Source organism: Hemicordylus capensis, chromosome 1, assembly GCF_027244095.1.
Source record: "Hemicordylus capensis ecotype Gifberg chromosome 1, rHemCap1.1.pri, whole genome shotgun sequence".
NCBI lineage: Eukaryota > Metazoa > Chordata > Lepidosauria > Squamata > Cordylidae > Hemicordylus > Hemicordylus capensis.
This window is the reverse complement of record NC_069657.1, coordinates 147,254,573-147,276,273: the sequence shown is the minus strand read 5'-3', so window position 1 is coordinate 147,276,273 and position 21,701 is coordinate 147,254,573. Positions and strand designations below refer to the sequence as shown.

The following is a 21,701-nucleotide window of genomic DNA, read 5'->3' as shown; positions in this document are numbered from 1 at the left end:
AAACAAGTACGTTTTTAGGGCTCTCTTAAAGGCCAACAGCAAGCCTACACTGCAGATATCTGCCAGGAGTGCATTCCACAGCCCAGGAACAGCTTCAGAAAAGGCCCGGTTCCAAGTTACCACCGGACGTACTGGTGGTAACTGGAGACAGACCTCTCCAGAAGACTTCATCGTGCGATGGGGATCATACAGAAGAAGGCACTCTCTAAGGTAGCCCAGACCCAAGCCGTTCAAGGCTTTAAAAGTAATAACCAGCACTTTGTATTTTGTCCAGAAACATATCGGCAGCCAGTGCAACTGTTTTAAAAAGGCATAATATGGTCTCTCTGGGTTACCCCAGAGACCAGTCTGGCTGCCGCATTTTGAACTAACTGAAATTTCCGAACTATATACAAAGGCAGCCCCACATAGAGCGCATTGCAATAGTCAAGCCTGGAGGTTACCAGCTGATGCACCACTGTTTGCACCACTGTTTTGAGGTCGTGCTCTTCAAGGAATGGATGCAGCTATTGAATCAGCCGAAGTTGATAGAAAGCGCTCCTGGGCATAGCCTCCACCTGAGATACCAGGGTGAGGCCTGGATCCAAGAGCACTCCTAAGCTGCGTACCTGTTCCTTCTCAGGGAGTGTAACCCCATCCAGCACTCAACCACCTGAGCTTGCTGCTTAATTTAATAATAATAATAATAATAATAATAATAATAATAATAATAAATAATGCTTGATATGCAGGAAGTCCTAGGATCAATCCCTAGCATCTCCAATTAAACTATCACAGGTAGAAGGGCTAAGAAATACCTCTGCCTGAGAGCAGCTGCTAATAAGAGTTGACAATCCTGAACTAGATGGACCAATATTATGACTCTGTATAAGGTAGCTATGTATGTTCCTAAAATAAGCCTACTGTTGCCTATAAAATGCATTGAGTTTTCCTGATCCTGCCAGAACTGTTGGTGTTTCCAACAGTTCCCAAGGGCAAATGAAAATCAAAAGAAGCGGACAAACCTGCCTGAGTGTAATACTGTATCTCAATCTCAAGACTTGCTGTCTCAACACATAGAAATAGCCCATATCAGCAGCACAGTGTCAGAAAACATGATGGTATGCAGGCGTTATAGTCAGATGTACCTGTTGCTAGAGGTGTGTACGAGTTTATCTGAAAGGTTACAAGTAATGCCTTGAGTCACTGCACTGAATAATCTGCATGGGAAGGAGATCAGTGTTTAATTCATGATTAGACAATGCCAGTAGTATACAAACTACTCGCTCTGGAACAGCCTCATTAAAGTTTATGAAGCTACTCTTGGGACTATTCAGGAGGAAATAGTTTGTCAAGAGCAGCTGAAGCTATCACAAAATCCACTGAGTTGGACTCTGTCTAGAGATTCTAGGCAATTTGAGACTAGAAATAAGGTACATGCTGTATTTTTATTGCAGTTCGCCACTGCAGTTGCCTTTTAGGAAAGCAGTAGACTTGCAGTTTCACTGTGTGTGCGTGAGCATCTCTAGACAATAGCTAATACTGCTTGGAGGGGTGACCTTCAGAGATGTTGACCTACTGAGATGTTGATGCAGCAGTAAGCTCAGGCTAGGTAGTTGCAATGATGTTTCCTGCCTCACAAATCTTAGCTGAGCCCACCCCATTATCAGGACTTCTGCAGGTTGATAGAGGTGTGTTCTTGACAGCTTGCAATACAGTGAAGTGACATTTCCAGGAGAGCTATTTACAAAGCTCTCTTAAGGAACTCTCAGCTCTTTTCTGATTTGTGTCAGCAATTTGAAAATCCAAAACTGTATGAATACTGTATATATTAAGGATTATTTATTTAATAATGTTGGTCATATGTCATGCTGGTGTTTTCGCTCGGTCCACACTGCTGTGGGTGTCTAAAGAAGTGCTAGCAGTCTTGCACAAGAGTCCAAATACTTAGTTGCACACTCGCCATTCAGGAGTGCAACTTACGTTGGAAACTATGGAAGTTTCATAGTTCCTGAAATGCCAGTGTGCAATTTTAAGAATGTGTACTGTCACTTCCTTAGACATCCACAGCAGTGCAGACTAATGCCAGTGGAACACTGCAGAACGTGTGGGTTGCTGTTTCCTCCAGGACTTATGTCAGGGGTCAGCATCATTGGGCAGCCCTCAAAAGAGTCCACTGCTGATTCCTGAGACCACCTCTGTGCTGGTGTTGTTGTTGTTGTTGTTGTTGTTGGAGTAGCTCTCTCAGGGCCCACCGAAGTATGAGAGGGTCCATAGAAGGCAGTCTGCTGAGGGGACCCCTGAAACCTGGAACCAGCCCTGATTTCTTCACTTTGCAGTGAAGAAATTTAATATGGTCTTTTGCTACCCACAATCCCATTGTTATAGGATATGATGGTAACTCCTCACATATAGTTCCCAGCAAAAACAAGATGTCACTGCTCATTTGCATGCTCTAATCTACAGACACAGCTGCATATTGAAAACTGACCAGCATCCAGACCATAAACTGAGTTTGTAAAAAACCCACACAAAAACTAGCCAGGTGGGAAACAGAAAACTCTCATGAGGCCGATTTAAATCTAGTAAAGAAGCAATGCTATCCTCGGTCTGCTTTGTCCAACAGTTTTGAAGCAAAGACAAAACATCCCAACAGGGCTATTAAGAGGCAAGTTGCCGCTCAGTGAGACTCAGTGACTACATAGGGATTACCCAAACGAATAGATTATTCCTCCATATTTCCTTGATGAGCTGAAAGTGACTGCTTTTTAACCTTTGTTTTCTTTTGCCTTCCCTTTGCTGTTTGTTGCAGTATTTGCAAAAATCTGCTGTGTCCTCTCACTTTACTCTGCTTGCAAGCTCCCCAGTCAGTCTATCCAGTCACCCCGCCCCCCTTCACAGAAGCTTTTCTTGGCATCAGAGTCTTACCCAGCAGGCACTCACTTCTCCTCCCACCACCATATCTTTATGAGATTGGTGACTTGGATAGCACATGACTGTCCATTATCAGGCAATGTTATTATTATGCCACACACCATCATGACACTTAAGTTCATGCAATCTGAACCAAGCAAGCTGTTGAACTGTCCACAGCAATATCCAGGTCACTTTTTTGAATGCTTATACTGTAATTAATTTAAAGCTCAGTGGCTTGCATAAGGGTATTGCATGATTCTGAGCAGTACTAAAACTTTCCATAAGCTCTTATTTATCACATTCTTGTAGCCACTTCTATGGTCCAGATGCCAATCTGTTCTGTCCTTTCCCCACAGGTTATGCCACGTCTCAGACTTACTGGGTGCCTGTTTATGAAAGAGAAGGGTTGATATTTGTCCAAACTTTGGATGACGCCCCATAGATCATAAACCAAGATGGCAGCTGGAACTAATGCTCCTTTGGGAGGCATCTTCACTACAGTGCAGCAGGTGATTTTTAAATTTGGTTTGGTTTGGTTTGGTTTGGTAGTACAGAAACACTGAAGGATGTAGAAACTGGGAATTGTGTACAAATTGTCGAATCCACAATCCTTAATTAATGGAAGTCCTATTAGACTGCTCTGATTTCAGGCACTGTGTGAGAGGATCTAACTAGCTCACAGATATCAAGAGAGAGAAATATCTCAGATTCTCACTATCTGTGAGAATTCCAGAAGAGCCTGGTATTCCAGAAGATCCTGGTAGGTCAGAGCTTTCCCCGCTTTACACCATAAGTGAGTTTTAAAGACCCTGTTTCCTTTCCAAATCCATAACCTGTTCTTTCTTAGTTATGTGCCAGGGAAGAAAAGGCTGATGCATCATAGACTCTGTAATAAATGGATCTGTGTTTAATTTCAGCCTGTCATATATTGCAAGATAAACTTGACCTGCTGTTGCCAACATGATCTTAATTTGACATAACCTTCAGCTGATTTTAGGTCAGTGAAAATCAGCCACTTCATAGGAATCTAGGAATCCTGACTTTAGAAATGTATGGTTGGAGTCACTGGCTCTGCAACTGCTGTTGCAAAATTGCCCCAGGTAAACCAGTGTTGCTATTCACTGAAGTTGTTAACACAATCAAAAACTGTGTGCGCGCTCCAAATTTTCAGTTGTGTGGAAGCAAAGTAAGAGGAAAATCAAGGTAGAAGTGTGGAAAACCTGGGTAGCTTTTTCTCCTACCTTGTTTCCACACAATCACTTCTACCCAGGTTTTCCTCTTACCTTGCTTCCACACAACCAAAAACTGGGAGCACGCACAGCTCCCAAACTCAGGTAGAACACAGTTTTTGATTGTGTGAATGACCTTACTGTCACAATAGATCAAAAGACAATTTCTATACATACCAAGACCCATTAAGCAAACTAATGTGTAACTTGAAAACTGACTTGTGGGGTTTTGTGATATGCATAGCAACAGATATGTATAGCAACTGATCAAAATAGTGTGATATAATCAAAATTTGCGATATGTATAGCAGCTGATCAAAAGACATAGAAACATGAAGATAGTTTCCATGACCCATTAAGCAAATTCAGTCTCTATGTCTTTGACTTGAAAAACTGTGGGATTTTGCGATATTGTAGAATATGCTTGTAAGAAATGGTCATTTTCTCCATATGAAGCCCTCTAATGTTGACCAAGCTTTATTTGGGGCAATCAACTTCAATCTCTATGTCTGTCTCTTCTGAAGGATGGAATCTGGCACTATGTCTGCAGCCCTTACCTCTGGACCTTTTGTCTGGAAAAACCCTTTTAGAGGGAAAGGGCAATGGGCCTTTTCCTCACACCCATCCGAAGCATTCCTTGCAGAGTAATTCCTAAAATGATAGGTGCAGGGGGTAAGGCATGCCTGGAAAACACACTATCTGATCTTGGAAGCCTTTTCTCATAAGCTAAGTGTGTTGGGTAGACTGTTCACTCAATTCACTCAATGATAGTGAAATGCACTTTTCACATGCTCACAAGCATACTCTTTACATGTGCCAGTGATTAGTTCTCACTTTGAAAACCAATTCCACGGCTGAGCCCTGGCCAGGGGCGTAACTATGATAGGGCAAGAAGAGACAGTTGCCTGGGGGCCCACTGCCTTGGGGGGCCCCCCAGAGGCAAGTCACATAACTGACTCCCCCAGCTGCACACACATCCGGTCTTCCTTCAGTTGTATTCATCCTCCAAAACCGATGTGAGTGTTAAGACCTGGAGCTACCAGAACAGCATGTCTTTCTCTAGTACCATTAAATAACTTGCATTGTCCACAATTTACAAAACCTTTAAAAAAATAATTTAGGATGATCTTCTATTGTGGTACATAGGTAATATATATATAAATTTTACTATGCTTTTTGTTACCACTATTCAGCCTCATTTAAGATTTATTTACTTCATGAGCTGAGCTTCAGTGGGGGTGTGGGGGTGGCGGCATTTTAAAATCTTGTCTCTGGGCCCACTCCAACCTTGCTACTCCCCTGGCCTTGGCTTATTTTGAGCCCTAGGTCACATTCAGTCATAGCAGGAACTGGCTTAGAACTGCAGTTTGCAATTAAAATTCTAAATTGGGGATCACATCAGAGACAATCCTCCATCCCCAGTTTGGGAAACTCCAAAGGGAGGTTAGCGTTCCCCCTCCCTCTTTCTGGTTGAGCTGGTTCCGCTCACTTGTATAGCCATGCTGTTGCCAGGCTGTGGGCATGGCTTCACAGCTCCAGGAAATTGCTTGCAATTGGCCAGGAGCTTGGAGGGGGTATGATTACTGGCTGTGATTACAGACTTCAAGCAGTGCTGTCCTCATAGTGCTGCTGGCCCTTTAATTATAAGAGCAGCAGGGCCTGGTGTACCTGCTGGCAGGCAGAAGAAGTAGGGAGTGTGCGGGGAGGGAAGGGGCATTCAGTCAGGGAACACACCATGGAATGCTGGGTAAGCCCTAGAGCGTAACTGCTGTTAGTGCTGCTCTGAGCTGGCTTCTCACTGGTTGCAGCCGCTGATTAAGCCTGAAACCACAGTTATAGCAGCCAGCGGGATGCATGCAGACAACATGATGGCCCCTTCTAACAGAGGTTTAGAGCTGTGAAACTGAGGTCCAAATTCCAGTTTGGGAAGTAAAATGGACCCTGTGGTTTGGCTGCAAAGCTGCGGTTGCACACATTCAGACATCTCACGAAAATGGAGTTACTGGTTTGCTGGCAAGCTGTAACTCCGGTGTAAAAGCCTTACAGGAACATGGCAGTGATACACAAACAAACATGTCTGTACAGGAGCACAGAGATCCTAGCTTTGTTTAAATAAAGATGGACATTGGAAGACTGTTCAGCTGAGGCCCATTTTGCTTCTCACTCTGGTTCAGCAAAGACCTGTCATTGCCGGGCCTACTGTGTTGCCATGGTAATTGAAGAGTCCACAACAGCTTGGCACCAGCATTTCAGGCTAAACTGACAGAATTAAAAAAAACCAAATCTCTGGCTGTAGCTGAGGCTTTGAAAGGAACAAAACTGGCAGAACTCACAGCTGCAAGATTATACCTTGATGCTTGGAAAAGGCATAGGAAGACAGGAATTGGACCCTGAAAGAAAGGGGTCATACTACCAAGCTTTAAACAAAAAAGGTTGCAGCAGGCATCCCAAAGTAAAAGTGCCAACGCTAGAGCATGGGATCAAGCCTGGTGCCAAGGCTCTGGGCTTGGGGTGGAGATTCAGGAAGGCCATTCACACAGTCATTAATTGTGCAGGATAAGCATCCGGACCTGGGTGGACTCTTGTTTTCTGAAAGTCTGTGAGTGAAAAACAAGGTAGGAGGCATCGGCAGCTGGTTATGAGGGCTCTATCCTACCCAGCAGTTGGTGGGTACCCAGCTGCTGAATGAGGTAAGAGGAAAAGCCCTGGAACCTTAGCAGACGATCTCGGCTGGTGCCTCCTACCTAGTTTTTCACTTGCACGTGATCAGAACACAGGAGCTCACACAGCTCCTGAAACTGAACATAAGAACAGGAAAGCTGAACAGAAAAGCCCCGATGGACCAGACCCAAGGTCTGACTAGTCCAGTAACCTATTTCCCACACTTGTCCTGCCTAGTTCATGATTTTGTGAACTGCCTTAGGATATAATAAAGTAGAATGGGGGATAAAGGCTGGTGTCTCCGGTCAGAGAGAGAAGGACTGAGATTACACAGATTTAAAGTCAACCAAGTGCATCATATAAACATCCATAACCTACTTGCCTGTGGGCTCTAGAGTCTGAGGCTATGGCCTTTATCTCTATAACTACGTGTCTCATGGAGAGAATCCACCATTCACCCAATATCTTTTTGTTCTTCTCAGCCCCTTCCCTTCCCTTAGTACACTGGACATCAAAGGACATTCCCCTTTCTAGAGGTGGGGGGAGGGGACAGGAAAGAACTTGACAGTTTAAATATCAGATTATGAGATTCTGAAGGCAGTGGGAATGAGGATGGTGAAGGAGCATCTTGAACTGATAGATCTGGATGTAGTTTTGTTCTTTGTTCGCCTTCTGAGTATCCAAAATCAGACAGAGTACTGGCAATCCCAATGTGAGGATGAAGGAGCACCAGGTTAGGAAAGGCAAATTAAGATTAAAATATTAAAATGGGGCATGAATATCTGAATGGGCAACTCAGTCATGCCTTTCTATTTCCATTGTTCTAAGGGCTCTGATACAACTGGGCATTGCCTATTATCTTTTTTATGAGCCCATTGTTGTGATATATGAGGGGTGCTTCTATAGGAGTGGAGCGGGAGAAAGCAGGATCGGAGTCTTTCTATTTAATCAGGGACTGTGCTGAGTCACTGTGTGATTATCTGTCCTGCTGATTATCTACTAATTGGTGCGCAGGGTGGTGAGGATGTTGAGATAGCCTTTCTTGGCACAGAAGATGAGGAAGATTTGGACAAGACCTTGTCTGTCCCACGGTTTGGAGACCTGATCAGCAAGACTGTGCTAAGAGACCAGGAGAAGCAAGGCCGCAGCTACAGTGAAAGCGACTTTGAATGTACGTATGTATTGTAAACTGGTCAAAGATTATGATCAGAGCAGAGACCAAACACATCCTTCAGGTAGGCATCAACTTTAATTGATGGAAAGACTGGCCTCAATAGCCTGCCTGTTACATATCTTGTAAAGCAGATCAACTCTTTAGTTTCCAGAGTATTATAAATCACTCCTGCACCTTAGTTGTCCACATCTCTGAAGTACATGTAACCCCACCTAGAGCTGAAAAAGTGGAAATCATAACATTTTGAATTCAAAATTTACAAATATCAAAGCTAAACTGAAATATATAGAAAAATAAGGTTGGTACATTGATCAATTGACCTGTCAAATATTGTCAGTTTCCTGCCTGTTATTTTGGTATGGTAAAAATAGATAGGGTTTGATGGATCAATTAATCAAATCTTGTTTGACTGGTCAAATGCCCAACCTTAGGTGAACTGCAATTTTAAGGTTTAAAACTCCAAATCTGATATTCATATTTTATGAAGAAGAGCTATATGTGTTAATACTTCATTTTCATTCGCATATCTCACATTTTGGTTCTGAGTTCCAAGAAAAAAGAAGTTTAAAATACCTATTTCAGAAGTGTCATAATTTTGAATTTAGGCATAATATATTAGATAGGCCAATCTTTGTGCAAAACATTGTTTCAGGATTAGTATGGATCTCTCTGACTGGTGGTGAACCACAGGAGTGGTTAAGAAGTAGCAAACATTTGATTTGATCTTGCTCTTAAACTTGACTGTAAAGCTGTTGTATTAGGAAGCCTGATCTGAGACTACCTCATTGAAACTAAACCACAGTGCAACCTGCCTATTTATTTATTTGTGTGTGTGTTTGTTTAGAATATTTATATACCACCTTTCTTTATGGCTGATTTGGCTTCGGTGAGGCAAGGACTTTGCTTCACATATGCTAGCAGCTTGGGTTCCCAAATACCAACCTTGAATCAACATTTAATCATGTTTATATCCATACCATAGGGAAATGGGGGCAATAGGAGGTAAAGGATTTGCTTCTTGTTGAATGGGATGAGGCAAATGTTCCTTCTTCATCTGTTCTGAGAAGAAACTCTTTTTTCCTTGTACAGAGAATGTGAAGATATACATAACTTTCTTAGAGCAGTTAGGCTGATATAGAAGCACCCCCACTGCTTTCAATCCTAATGTGCTTTTCCTCTACAGAGCTGATATCTGAAAAAACAAGTTTCTGCAAGTTTGAAGTAGAAATTGATTGTACATGATGCCGATGGGCTAACTCCCCCTGATGTTACTAAGGCACTCTGTCTGTTCTCTAAAGCAGTTTTGCATGTTTCAGAATACTTCCCTTTTTAATAACTAAGCTGACAAATGAATAGATGAGCATATATGTGACACTTCTAAAATTTAACAAGGTGGATAGGACTCCTGAAGCATGGGGGAGGGGCAAGATTGGCAGGTGAATCTGCTTTCAATTTGCTGACATTTAAGTTAGAAAGCTGGGATGTAGCCAGACATCCGCTGAAAAATTGTGATGAGCTCTGCTTTTGTATGATATCTGTCTTCATGCCAAGGCTATTTTTTAAACAAGTGAAGACAGCCACCACTAGGGGCCATGCAATGCATTGGACATGACAGGCCCACAGCATACCTGCTAGGGACCTGCATGGACGGCTTGGACAGCTGCCAGTGAAGCAGAGAGCCATTCCCTTAAAAAGCAGGTCAAGAGCTCCTTACCTGTTCGTCCCCACCCCACCACTTCTCCAGCAGTGGCACCCACTCTCCAAAAGACTAGGAATGTCTGCAGCACTATTCCCTGCAGCCTTCGTGTGGCATTGCCACACACATGGCCAGCATGCATGTGCGCCAGCCATGTGCGCACCATGGCCAGTTCAGAAGTCTGGGTGCCAGGAGTGTAGAGTGAAGATGGGCTTCTGGGCCTCCACCCCCATGTCTTTGCTACTGAAGAACTATAAGGATATGATGAAAAACAAAACATTCTTAGCATGCCGTTGCTCTCACTCATCTGCAAATAATATCACACACAAATAATAAATTATTGGCAAATAATATCGCCATATACACAGACAGATATTTCCACACAGATACTTGTGCACAGTCGTTCCCCTGGCTCAGAAACATTTTTTAAACATATATATCTACTACAATTACCTCATATATTCATATGTCATCAGTGAAGAGTGAGCTGTTGCCCAGTGGGTGGGGGCCCTCTCTTTCAGGAGCCTAGGAACATTTGTCTCCCCTACTCCATTTAATAGCTACAACCCTTCTGGATGCAGTAGCATACCCCAGCTAACAGGTGGAAAACTCTGGTGACAGGGACATGCTCAAATTTGATAGTCACAGAACTTCTCACTGTGGCACTAGTGTCTGATCATCAGCTCAAACCATGGCTATCAGACCAAGATCTGGTTGAAGAAATGGGCCCTCAAGGTCAAGGATGTGGGTCTGTTTGCAAAATTCCTGGCAAAGTCATGTTCACTTTATTTTTCAAAAAATATTTCTTTGTGATGCATTCCCAAATATATTTTGTACGTGTACATTGTTGCATCTACTATGCCTTTCTCATTTCCCTCCAATTAATCATTTTTCACTGACAGCAAAATTAAGCACTTGTTCTACCTCCCCCTATAATGCTGCCTGTTGTAGTTAATGGTTCTGCATTTTCAAACACAACCTCCACACAGATCTCTAGCTGTGTAGCTGTAGCATAGAAAACTGTTTACAAGCAAGTGACAGCCCTTGCACATGCTAACATGTTACCTGTATATCAACTTTGATGCTGAAGGGTTATGTACACAATTGTTAAGCTGCACAAAGCCCTTATTAAAACTTGACATTCATGATTTTTCTGTCAGCTTTGATCATTTTGTTGAAGAAATTAATAGCAAAGGCAATTAATGAATCACCCCCTTTTGTGTTTGCTTTTTTATAACTCTTTTGTCCTCCCCATGTTTTTCGTAATGTGATAGAACTGACAGTAAGCTTATCGGCTTATGTCCCTTAGGGCCTTGAGTACCTGAGCCAGATGAATGTTCCATGCTGAGATTGGGGAATTGTTCCCTACTTTGTTTCCAGTCAGAGGTCCAGTTTATAGTCTTCCTTTGATTTGTACAGATGCATGTTACCTCTCTTGGAAGATAGGTATGTTGTGATTGTACATATCACAAAATTGGGTGCAGAGCAGACTTACACAATGGGAAATTTTAAAAGTGCATGCAATTAAATTAATTCTCAAACAGGCAATGACTACTCTTTCCATGTAGTGACTTTGTAAGAAGTGACTTTACAGGTTGTAGGTTGTCATGGAAACCAGGTGTCCTAGTGAAATAATTACAGTGCTCCCGCTCAGGGACAATCAAACCAAGAACGGAAATAACAATTCAGCTTTAATGTTAAGTTCCAAATTAAAATGCTGACAAAATCCATTAAATATTTAACTCCAGGCATGCAGGTATTCTGGTTCACAACCAAACAAACCAGAGTAGTCCGAGACTGACATGAACTCAAAGCATTTATTTTCTATTATAACACCGGGTTATCTCCATCCACAGACCTTCTGACAATATTAACACTCAGCTGCTTCACAAAAGTGGAAGAAGCACATGTGGGGAAGACAGACTTATGAAAGAATAAACATGGAGCAGAACTTGCTTACACCTAGCCAAAATGGCTATTTATTTTAAGGGACACAGTCGAACACAAGAACTAAATCCTTAAAAGAAAATAATCAGGATTTTCATTTGTGACTATTTACCATGCAGTGTTGTTGGACATGGTATTTATCACAATTCTAGATCTATTTCCAGGATTTAATTACTCTTTCTGATTCTGAGAATAAAACTCATATCTGACTCCATGTTGAATTGCCAGTTTTCAGTTATAACAGCTCAGCCCCAGAAATATAGGTTTAACACCAAAGACAAATGATGTAGTTTACCTGCATGAAAAGCAATGTCCTGATTTGGTATGTGATCAGAGGTTTGAGGGGGTGCTTGGCAAAGTGCCTTCTGTATACCTCCACCTACCAGGATGGCTTCTCCAAGGCTTGTCTTGAGTATATCTTGGTGTTATTGGAGAGTCTGGTGTATTTTGAGGAGACAACAATGGAGCTCCATCACTGCCTCCTCCAGGTACCGGCACCACAAATGAGAGCTTGTCACTTGACTCTGACCTTTGATGATGCAAGGGCCTCTGGGGGAAAGCTACTATTTGCAGATGGGTCTGGAGAGAGGATGAGATGATGGAGTTGGCCAAGAGAGGAGTTCTGTTTCCATGGAGACTATGGGCACAGGGCATCAGAGGTCAGCAGTGAGCCCTCCTGAGGGCCTTGGAAGTTGCCTAAGGATGCCCACCTCTGACTCTGGTCCTACACGTGATTTGAGGCCAGTAATATTGCAGTTTCTATCACGACTGTGTGGGAACTATATTTCCTCGGTATCAAATGTAATTTACTAGCAAATAGGTAAAACAATGAATGGCATATACAACATATATTAACTCTTTGGGAGATTGTCTCCAATACCTAGTGAATCAAAAAGCATTATGCAACACTGATGGGCACTATTGGCAAACAAAAAAGCATTTAAGATTATAACAAACCCCTTGTCTGGGAATTCTTTGAGGAAAGGGTGGACCATTAGATGGTACCTGTATGTTTTCCACTACAGGGCAAATAAAAGCTTCAAAGAAGTCTATGCTTTCATTTAGTCCAGGAAAATGACATGGGGGAGGCCATTCTGCAGCACCATCCAAATCAAGCCCCATCATGGCTACATTTTCCAATGTGGGGGGGGGAACCCCACAAACTCAAAGATCTGATCAGGGATCTCCTGCTGTTACATCTAGGTTGGCCAAGCCAGGGAGGGTAGCCAAGAGAGAAATTTTGCAATGGAACCTTCATGGCATTTGGAGTTTATTTTATAGATTATATAAGGTACTCTGGCAGGAATACAAGAAGATGAACGCTTGAAATGCCCATTTGCTGACAAATAACAATCCATTAAATGTTTAACAGTGGGCTTGATTAGAATGAAAGAGACTAATTGGCTGTGAAAATAAACAGTCACATACCTACTGGAATGCAGAGAGTAGTGAGATTATAATCTTCTTCCATCCATGGCAGGGCTTTGGTTAATAGAAATGTAAGAGATAGCAGAGCATGCTTCATTTGTCATATCTAATACAGCATAGACTGAATCCAGCTAAGTTAAGTACAATTAAGGACATACTCAAATCTCTTCCATTGAAAAGAATGGGACTTTAAAATGTGTACCTTTAGCTGGAGTGGATTATGCCCCATATTACTAAGGTAAAAGGTAAAGTGTGCCGTCAAGTCGATTTCGGTCAAGTCAATTTCGACTCCTGGCACCCACAGAGCCCTGTGGTTTTCTTTAGTAGAATAAATGAGAGGTTTACCATTGCCTCCTCCTGCGCAGTATGAGATGATGCCTTTCAGCATCTTCCTATATCGCTGCTGCCTGATATAGGTGTTCATACCAGCAGGGATTTGAACTGGCAACCGTCTGCTTGTTAGTCAAGCATTTCCCCACTGCACCACTTAAGGTGGCTCCATATTACTAACCCTACCTCAAATTGGTGTAATAGGATTGTGATTTTTGTTCTAAAGTGAATACAGCTAGTATTGTCCACCTCTCTTTTCCTGACTTGACTTATTTGTTGATTTTGCAAATGATTCAGTTTGCTATGTATTAGACAACTCTGGGGCCTGGAACAAATTACAGGTGCTTTAAAGAAGCAAGAATTAGTAAGGGGGGGACTTCCAACTACCCTGAGATCTGCTAGAAGACAAATTCCGCTAAGCATGATAGGAATTTGCTATCTGCTAAGCATGATAGGAATAGGGATCACCACTAAATTCCCATCATGCGTTACTGACAAATTTTTCTTTCAAAAGGAGGAAGGAAGGAGCAAGGGCATCAACTATCCTTCATTTAATCCCAACTAATAGAGAATAATTAGTTAAGGTAGTGGGAACTGGGATTAATTGACCATGAATGATAATATTCTTGATCTTATATAAAGATTTTAAAAATGTACCTTGGATTTCATGAAAGCTGATTTTAATACAGTTAGAGATGTATTAACTAGGTTTCCATGGCTAGATAAATGAACAGGAAAAGGAACCCAAGATCAGTGAGAGTTCCTGAAGAAGGAGGAGTGACTAGAAATATAGTCACAAGCCCCAATAGATAGAAAAATGGAAGACATCTAAAAAAGCCAATATGGCTGCATAACAAACTTGAGACACGTATAAAAAATGGAAGGAAAGACAGGTAACCAAGAATGGATACAGATAAGTAGCCCAGACTTGTAGTGACAATGTCAGGAAAGCTAAAGCTCAGAATGAGATTGGAGAGGGATGCTAAATGCAACAAAAAGGGCATTTTCAGGATTGTTCAAAGAAAGAAGATGAGGAAGGGAATGATAGGTCCACTGCTTAGAAAAGATGGTGAAATGTTAATGTGGGAGAGCAGGTAAGCAGCTCCTTACCTGCTCGTCCCCACCCTGCCGCTCTTCCAGCGGTGGTGCTTGCTCTCCAAATGGCCATATTGTAGTAAATCTGTTAGCTCGGCTCATCCAACAGGATTTACAACCCCCTTCAGCACTCCCCTTCAGCACTCCCCTTCAGCACTTCAGCTACATGAAGGAAAATAAAAGGCTCACAAAGAAAACAGTAAATGAATTAAGTCCCCCTGAACTGAACTAGGTACCCCCCTCTAACAATAACTGAGTGATAACTGAAAAGAAAACAAAGAGTGAAGAATGAAAGAGTGAAGGACACCAGAAACAAGGAATTAACAGAACAAAGCATAAACAAGGCACACGGGAATTTGGAAAAGTTAGGAATTCAGAATAGCACATGGACTGCAGTCAGCAACATTGCTAACAGCATCTGAGCAATTGACAGACTGCTAAATATATATGGTTCAAGAGAACCAGCAGCCAATCAGGCTTCCTTGAGTCAGCACTTCTGCTTCCTTTCTTGTTATCTCCTGCACCTGCGTGACTCCCACTGAGCTTGCCTCTTGAGACTTCTTCTCAAGACAAGTGAAATCCCAGGCTTCTCCTTATCAGAAATCATGTCTGGCAGCTGTTCCAAATCTTCAGCTCCAGAGTCTGGTCTCCCTGCCAAATCCTGTTGCTGTGCTTCTGAACCATCACTAGCAGGCGAATCCTCTTGCTCTGACTCTTCTGAGTCAGAAGTCTGAGCCATGACACATATGGAGCTGCGGTGCTGTTCCCGGCAGCCTCTGCACACACATGGCCAGTGCACGTGTGTGTCAATGTTGCATGAAGGCTGCAGGGGACAGCGCTGTGGCCTCACACAGCCATTTAGAGAGTGGGCACCGCCTCCCAAAGAGCAGTGGGGTGGGGATGAGCAGGTAAGGAGCTGCTTACCTGCTTTTAAAGGGAACAGCTCCCTGCCGGCTGCCCCGAGCTGTTCATGCACATCTCTACCTCTGGGAAGCCCAAAGACAAGAAATGAAGACATGCCCTCTCTCCCGCTGTTGCTCCCATGCAACTGGTATTTAGAGGCATCTTGCCTCGGAGGCTAGAGATGGCCTTATGCTTATAGCCACCAGACTAGTAGCCATTGATAGACCTGCCCTCTATGAATTTGTCAAAGCCCCTTTGGAAACCATCCAGGCTGGTGTCCATCACCACATCCCATGGGAGATAATTCCATAGGTTAATTATGTGCTGGGTGGAAAAGTGCTTCCTTTTGTCAGCACTAAATTTCCTGGCGATCAGTTTCATGAGATTATCCCTGGTACTAGTGTTGCAAGAGAGGGAGAACATTTTCTCTCTGTTTACTCTCTCCACACCATGCATAATCTTATAGACCTCTATCATGTCTCCCCCTCATCATAATTTCTCTAAACTAAAAAGTGCCAGGTGTTGTAGTCTTGCCTCATAAAGAAGGTGTTTTAGGCCCCTGGAGGGATGTTTCTAGTTCGGTGCTACAGAACTCAGTCCTGGGTCTGGCACTCTTCAATGTTTTAATCAATGAATTAGATGAAATTATCCGTGCATAACAGAATCTTCATCAGGTTTGCAGATGATACAAGACTGGAAAGGAATAAAATTCAAAATGATTTTGACAGAATGGGAAAGAGGGTTGAAATTAACAAAATGAAAATCAGTAGAGATAAGTGCAAAGTGCTGCACTTAGGCAAAGAAAACAAAACAAAAGAAATACCCACATATTTATTTTTATTCATTTATTTTTACATTTTATATCCCGCTCTTCCTCCAAGGAGCCCAGAGCGGTGTACTACATACTTAAGTTTCTCCTCACAACAACCCTGTGAAGTAGGTTAGGCTGAGAGAGGTGACTGGCCCAGAGGCACCCAGCAAGTCTCATGGCTGAATGGGGATTTGAACTCGGGTCTCCCCGGTCCTAGTCCAGCACTCTAACCACTACGCCACGCTGGCTCGGATGGGGGGATATCTGGCTTGGCAGTAAAGTGCGTCGTTAAGTTGATTTCAACTCCTGGTGCTCACAGAGCACTGTGGTTTTCTTTTGGTAGAATACAGAAGGGGTTTACCATTGCCTCTTCCCATGCAGTATGAGATGATGCCTTTCAGCATCTTCCTATATCGCTGCTGCCCAATATAGTACCAGCGGGGATTCAAACCAGCAACCTTCTGCTTGTTATTCAAGCATTTCTCTGCTGCACCATTAGGTGGTGGCTTGTCAGTAGCACATGCGAAAAGAATCTCAGGAGTACAATCACAAGCTGAACTTGAGGCAGTGAAGTGATACAGCTGCAAAAAAGGCTAAGACTAACTGCTGCTGTTAATTTAGCAAAGAGGCCTGTTTTCAAGTGGAAGCTCTCATATTTAGCAGCGGGAGAGCAACTGTCCCTGTTCATCCCAGCATAGTATTCCTCCTTTGGCTTTTGTTGGTGTCTCCCTTGTGTTTCCTTTTAGATTGTAGACCCTTTTGTGGACAGGGAACTATCTTCTCATTCCTTTTGCTATGTTAATTGCTTTGACAACTTTTTTTGGTGTTGAAAAATGGTGTCACAGCAGCAATGCAATTTTAGGATGTAAAATTGTACAACAATAGAACAATTGTACAACAAAAAGCTACAACAATGGAAACATTGTTTCCAAGTCACAAGAAGTCATCATTCCACTTCATTCTGTATTAGCCAGACCTCATTTGTAGTACTGTGTCCAGTTCTGGGTACCTCACTTTCAGAAGGATGTCGAAGAATTGGACTGGGTTTGGTTTAGAGGAAGGGAACAAAGATGGTCAGGGGTCTTGAAAAGAAGCTGTGTGAGGAAAAGTTGAAGGAACTGGGTATGTTCAGCTTCAAGGAGAGAAGATTGAAGGAAACATGATAACATTCTTCAAATACCTGGAGGGCTGTCACATAGAAGAGACAAAGACTTGTTCCCTGCTGCCCTAGAGGGCAGAACTAGATCTAATAGGCTTAAGTTGTAGGTGAGTAGATTTTGGTTGAACATCAGGAGAAAACTTTTAATCATAAGAGCACTTTGACAATAGAGCAAATTACCGAGGGGGATGGTATACTTTCACTGGAGGTCTTCAAGCAGAGGCTGGACAGCCATCTATTGGGGATTCTTTGGCATTGGATTTCCTGCATGGAGCAGGGGATTAGATTAGCTGGGCCACAAGACCCTTCCAACTAGATTCGATGATTTTGTGATATGTTGTAGGGGAAAACGCAGGTCTGTGGGTACAACAGCAGATAATTTACAGGTGTAGACTTTCCATAGTTGTTACTCACTGAAGGTTAAGTTTTAGCATCCATTCTGTGTGGAACTGTCAGTTGTACGTTCTTAAATCAGGAGATATCCATTGGTTGAAAAACTGTGAAGAGCAATTCTCAGGATTTCATAATATCCATTTGAAATTTTCTGGAATGGAGGATATTGTTTGTCTCACACTGGGTGTATATACAAGATTACTTGTCATTAATTAGATTATCCCCTAATGCCTTTTAGCTACCCTGTCACACTCACTATCAGGTGGTTGAAGGGTAGGTTTTTTTCATCATTTCCATGTATACTTATGGAGGAAGTGAGGATTCTAATCTATGTAAGTGATTGTGACTTCAGAACTATAGGGTGTTCCATTTGTCTCAGTTCATTTACATCTAGTGCAGTAGTGTGATCTTGTGTATGGGGCAACACACATAACCTGTTCGTTCGTTCATTCGTGTTCTCTCTCTCTCTCTCTCTCTCTCTCTCTCACACACACACACACACACACAGACACACACACACACCACATACTGTCCTATTTCTGTCCCTCTCTATCTGACATATACATCTCCGTTTCTCTAATTTCATTGCCTGGTGCAGTTTGGAATTTCATTCTGGTACAGGTTAAAAGATCATCACAAATGATGGGCTGCCTGTGAAGGCATAACTGACCTAATTCCCATTTGCAGAGTTATCTTGCAGATATCCTGGTTAAGTTTTAGGGACTGTATACTTTCTAACATGTAGCAGGGCCCAAAAGGACTGCAACTGCCTGGATCTTGAACAAACATAACACCAATGTTTGTTGTTACAAACTGGTCAAGTTAGGTGTGCTTTCTTAATAACATTTTTGCCAACAGTTTGAACATATACAGAATAATACAGTTAGAGAAGCATTTTATATATACTGTTATTTACAAGCATTCTTGCATCAATAAATGGTTGATGGAGCTGTGGAATGAAATAACTGGGGCAGGATTGAATGGGTGGCTGGAAACAAAATGTGCATGGTGGGCAGAGCTATGTGGGGCACCACTGCCTTTTGTTCACTGGTATTCCTTGGTGATCTCCCTGCATGGTCGGGGCCAGTCTTAGGGGTGGCTGAACTGGATGGTCGCTCAGGGTGCCTACCTGGAGGGGGCACTGAGCTGAACTTGGTGGTTCACTGTTTGCTAAATGTACTGACCGCAACAAATAAGGGGCAAAGAGGGAAGAAGGCTGAAGAAGCAGCTACAGAAGGCCTGTGAGACTCCAGTGGGATTTCAGAATGGGAGAAGAATATTGGCAGCAAGGAGAAATTACTGAGAGGTAGTTCTGGACCTTTTTCAAGGTCAAGGCTGGGACAGTGCTGTTGTGTTTCAACAAAAAAAACCCCTTTGTTGAAAAGTGGTATATAAATATTTGTTGTATCTGTAAAAGCCTGGAAGCAGCAGTAGGACTTGTTACACTACTAGGTTTTGCAGAAGCAACAACTTAGCAATACTGATATAAATTGACCAGGGGCAAAGGTATGTTTTGCCCAGGGCATTATTTATCCTAGGACCAGCCCTGTCCATGGCTAATGCTACCCAGTGATGCTCATTTGTGTGACGACTTCCACTATCACAGTCAGAAGCCCCCCATGGTTCCAGCCAGAGTAACTGGACATATCCTCCAAGCTGGAGTTGATACTGACCAAGTATATCAGAGAAAGGAGAACTTCAGTAAAGGCAAGGCGAGCCACAGCTGAGTCCAGGGACAAGAACAATCAATATTCTTTCACAAAACATCCCTTACAAACATAGCTTCACTCTGGGAAGCTCCCTCATTCTCATCAGGCCATGTCTGAAGGGCAAACTACTCATTATGCACAAATGCATGGAATGAAGCTATAACCTTTCAGCCTCAGGCAGCTGTAGCTTTGAGCAGTGATGGAGACTGGAGGGAATGGGAACATAGGTAACTGCCATATCCTGAGTCAGACCATTGGTCTATCTAGCTCAGTATTGTCTTCACAGACTGGCAGTGGCTTCTCCGAGGTTGCAGGCAGGAGTCTCTCTCAGCCCTGTCTTGGAGATGCCAGAGAGGAAACTTGGAACCTAGATGCTCTTCCCAGAGCGGCTCCACCCACTAAGGAGAATATCTTAGACTTACAGTGCTCACACTTCTTGTCTCCCTGTCATATGCAGCCAGGGCAGACCCTGCTCAGCTAAGGGGACAAGTCATGATTGCTGCCACAAGACCAGCTCTCCTCTCCTTAACACCTTTCTCTCACTAGCCATGTTTCTGATCAGTCTTTTTACTCAGGGGAGAAACATTCCAGAAGGCAATGTTGATTGGGAAAAGTGGCCTTTTGAGGCTACGTTTCATTGATAACAAACTCATTATGTCGTCATTAAATCCATTTCTGTGATTTGTAATTTGCCTCTTAAGTATGTTAGCATCCCAGACAAAAAATTAAATCTGCCTTCCCTTCCCTAAACTCAATCCATGGACTCCTGAGCCTGTTGTTCCTCATGCATCTTGCTCGAGTTTGAAGTGGCTACTATTGTTTCCCTTAGCCAGCCCAGTTAGGATCCTTACCACTTTTCTGTACTGGGAAGGTATTGTCCCTGGATGGGTCCCAGTGGGAAACTGCTGGTACTCACTCACCCATGTCTCACACCTGGGGACATTCTCCCTGCACTCTTTTCTGTCCTTTCTTGCTATTGTTGGATTTTTCCCCATTTTTGCCTAATACCGCTTTTGCTTCCTTATATAGAATTAATCTGTTGCTCTGCACAAAAGCACTGCACTAGACTGCCATCTACAGTTATGTAGTGGTAAGGCTGACCCTAATTCTCCAGTTCTTTTCATCATTCCTTTCCCAGAATTCTGTGATTTGTGAGACAGTCTTCTTCTGAGGATGACAAAATAGATCCTGGAGATACGTAATGATTGAGATAGAGTTATAAAGCTTAGGTTTTTGAGGGGGGAGAGCGGTGTTAGCTTTGGAGGCAAATACTAACTCCAGACAGAACAATTTTGTGTTATGCTAAATCACATTCTGTATTAAATCACGTACTCTATTAAAGATTGAAGAGAGCTGATCTGTCTTAAGACTACTACTTGGTTTGGATAAGAAAATAAAATTCCCTGGTAAGAACCCCTCCCTCAAGCTTTTTGATTGAAATGTGGAGACACTACCTTGGAGGCAAAAAGAGCTGAATATTGGATTCCAAGCAGATATATGATAAAATGTGCAAATTTGAGCTATTTCTGTGCTATCTCATGAGTTTCTAGACTAATCTCATAAAGTTTAAGATGATATGAATCAGATGATGTTATTTCTTCCCCACTGTGACTGTGAAGATGATACCTAGAGTGTGGCTGAAGGTGGCTTCCTGTTGCAGGGGGAATTCTGTTGGAGCAAGTAAAGGCTTTGTTTCTTGCTGAAACAGAGTTATGTGTGGGTTTCTCCTGTCCCTTCCTTCTTACCCATCCCTGTTTGTTATGCTTTGTCTGCAGGATGCCTTCCTGCCTTTTCTCCATGGTACAATTCCTCCCTCCCTCTCTCTTTCTCTTGCACAGTCCATCGCCAGACATCTCACCACATCCATCACCCCCTCTCCACCCACCTGCCTCCTCCTCACAAGTCCCAGAAGAGGCATCCCAGTTCTGACAGGAAGAAGAAGAAAAAGAGAAAGCCAAAGAAGACTTCCATTCCTCCCTCCAATGTCACTCCCACCATCCATGAAGTGGCGGAAGAGGAAGAAGGGAATGAGGAGGAAGCAGAATCTGAAGGGGAAGAAGTTGTAGAGAAAGAGGCTTCTGAAGAGTCTGATCTTGAAGCCTTTCCCAAAGGGGAGTCTCATGGCAAACCAAAACCAAAGGAAGGACTGACAGAAGGAAGCGTTGAGGTGAGAGACCACATACCAAGCTGAGGCCAGGGCTTGGAGGTACATGAATAAGAATCAGAAACTGTGGAAATAGGCTGGTGTGTCAGAAGGTAGTACAGGCACTT

The 21,701-nt window shown here is 42.9% G+C and overlaps 1 protein-coding gene across 4 annotated transcripts in view; it reads left to right on the top strand.

The window, feature by feature from the left end:
• The window catches only part of SLC4A3 (solute carrier family 4 member 3), a 77,677-nt gene that overhangs the window by 4,357 nt on the left and 51,619 nt on the right, over nt 1-21,701 (top strand). The window contains exons 2-4 of one of the 4 annotated variants that reach the window (XM_053246672.1): nt 3,252-3,404; nt 7,800-7,956; nt 21,269-21,597. In XM_053246672.1, the coding sequence (XP_053102647.1) occupies nt 3,351-3,404; nt 7,800-7,956; nt 21,269-21,597 (540 nt within the window). In that variant the 5' untranslated portion in view covers nt 3,252-3,350. Of the gene's footprint in view, nt 1-3,251; nt 3,405-5,689; nt 5,872-6,038; nt 6,337-7,311; nt 7,519-7,799; nt 7,957-21,268; nt 21,598-21,701 lie in introns of those variants that run through there. The other 3 variants (XM_053246687.1, XM_053246698.1, XM_053246681.1) reach the window with 3 other exon arrangements.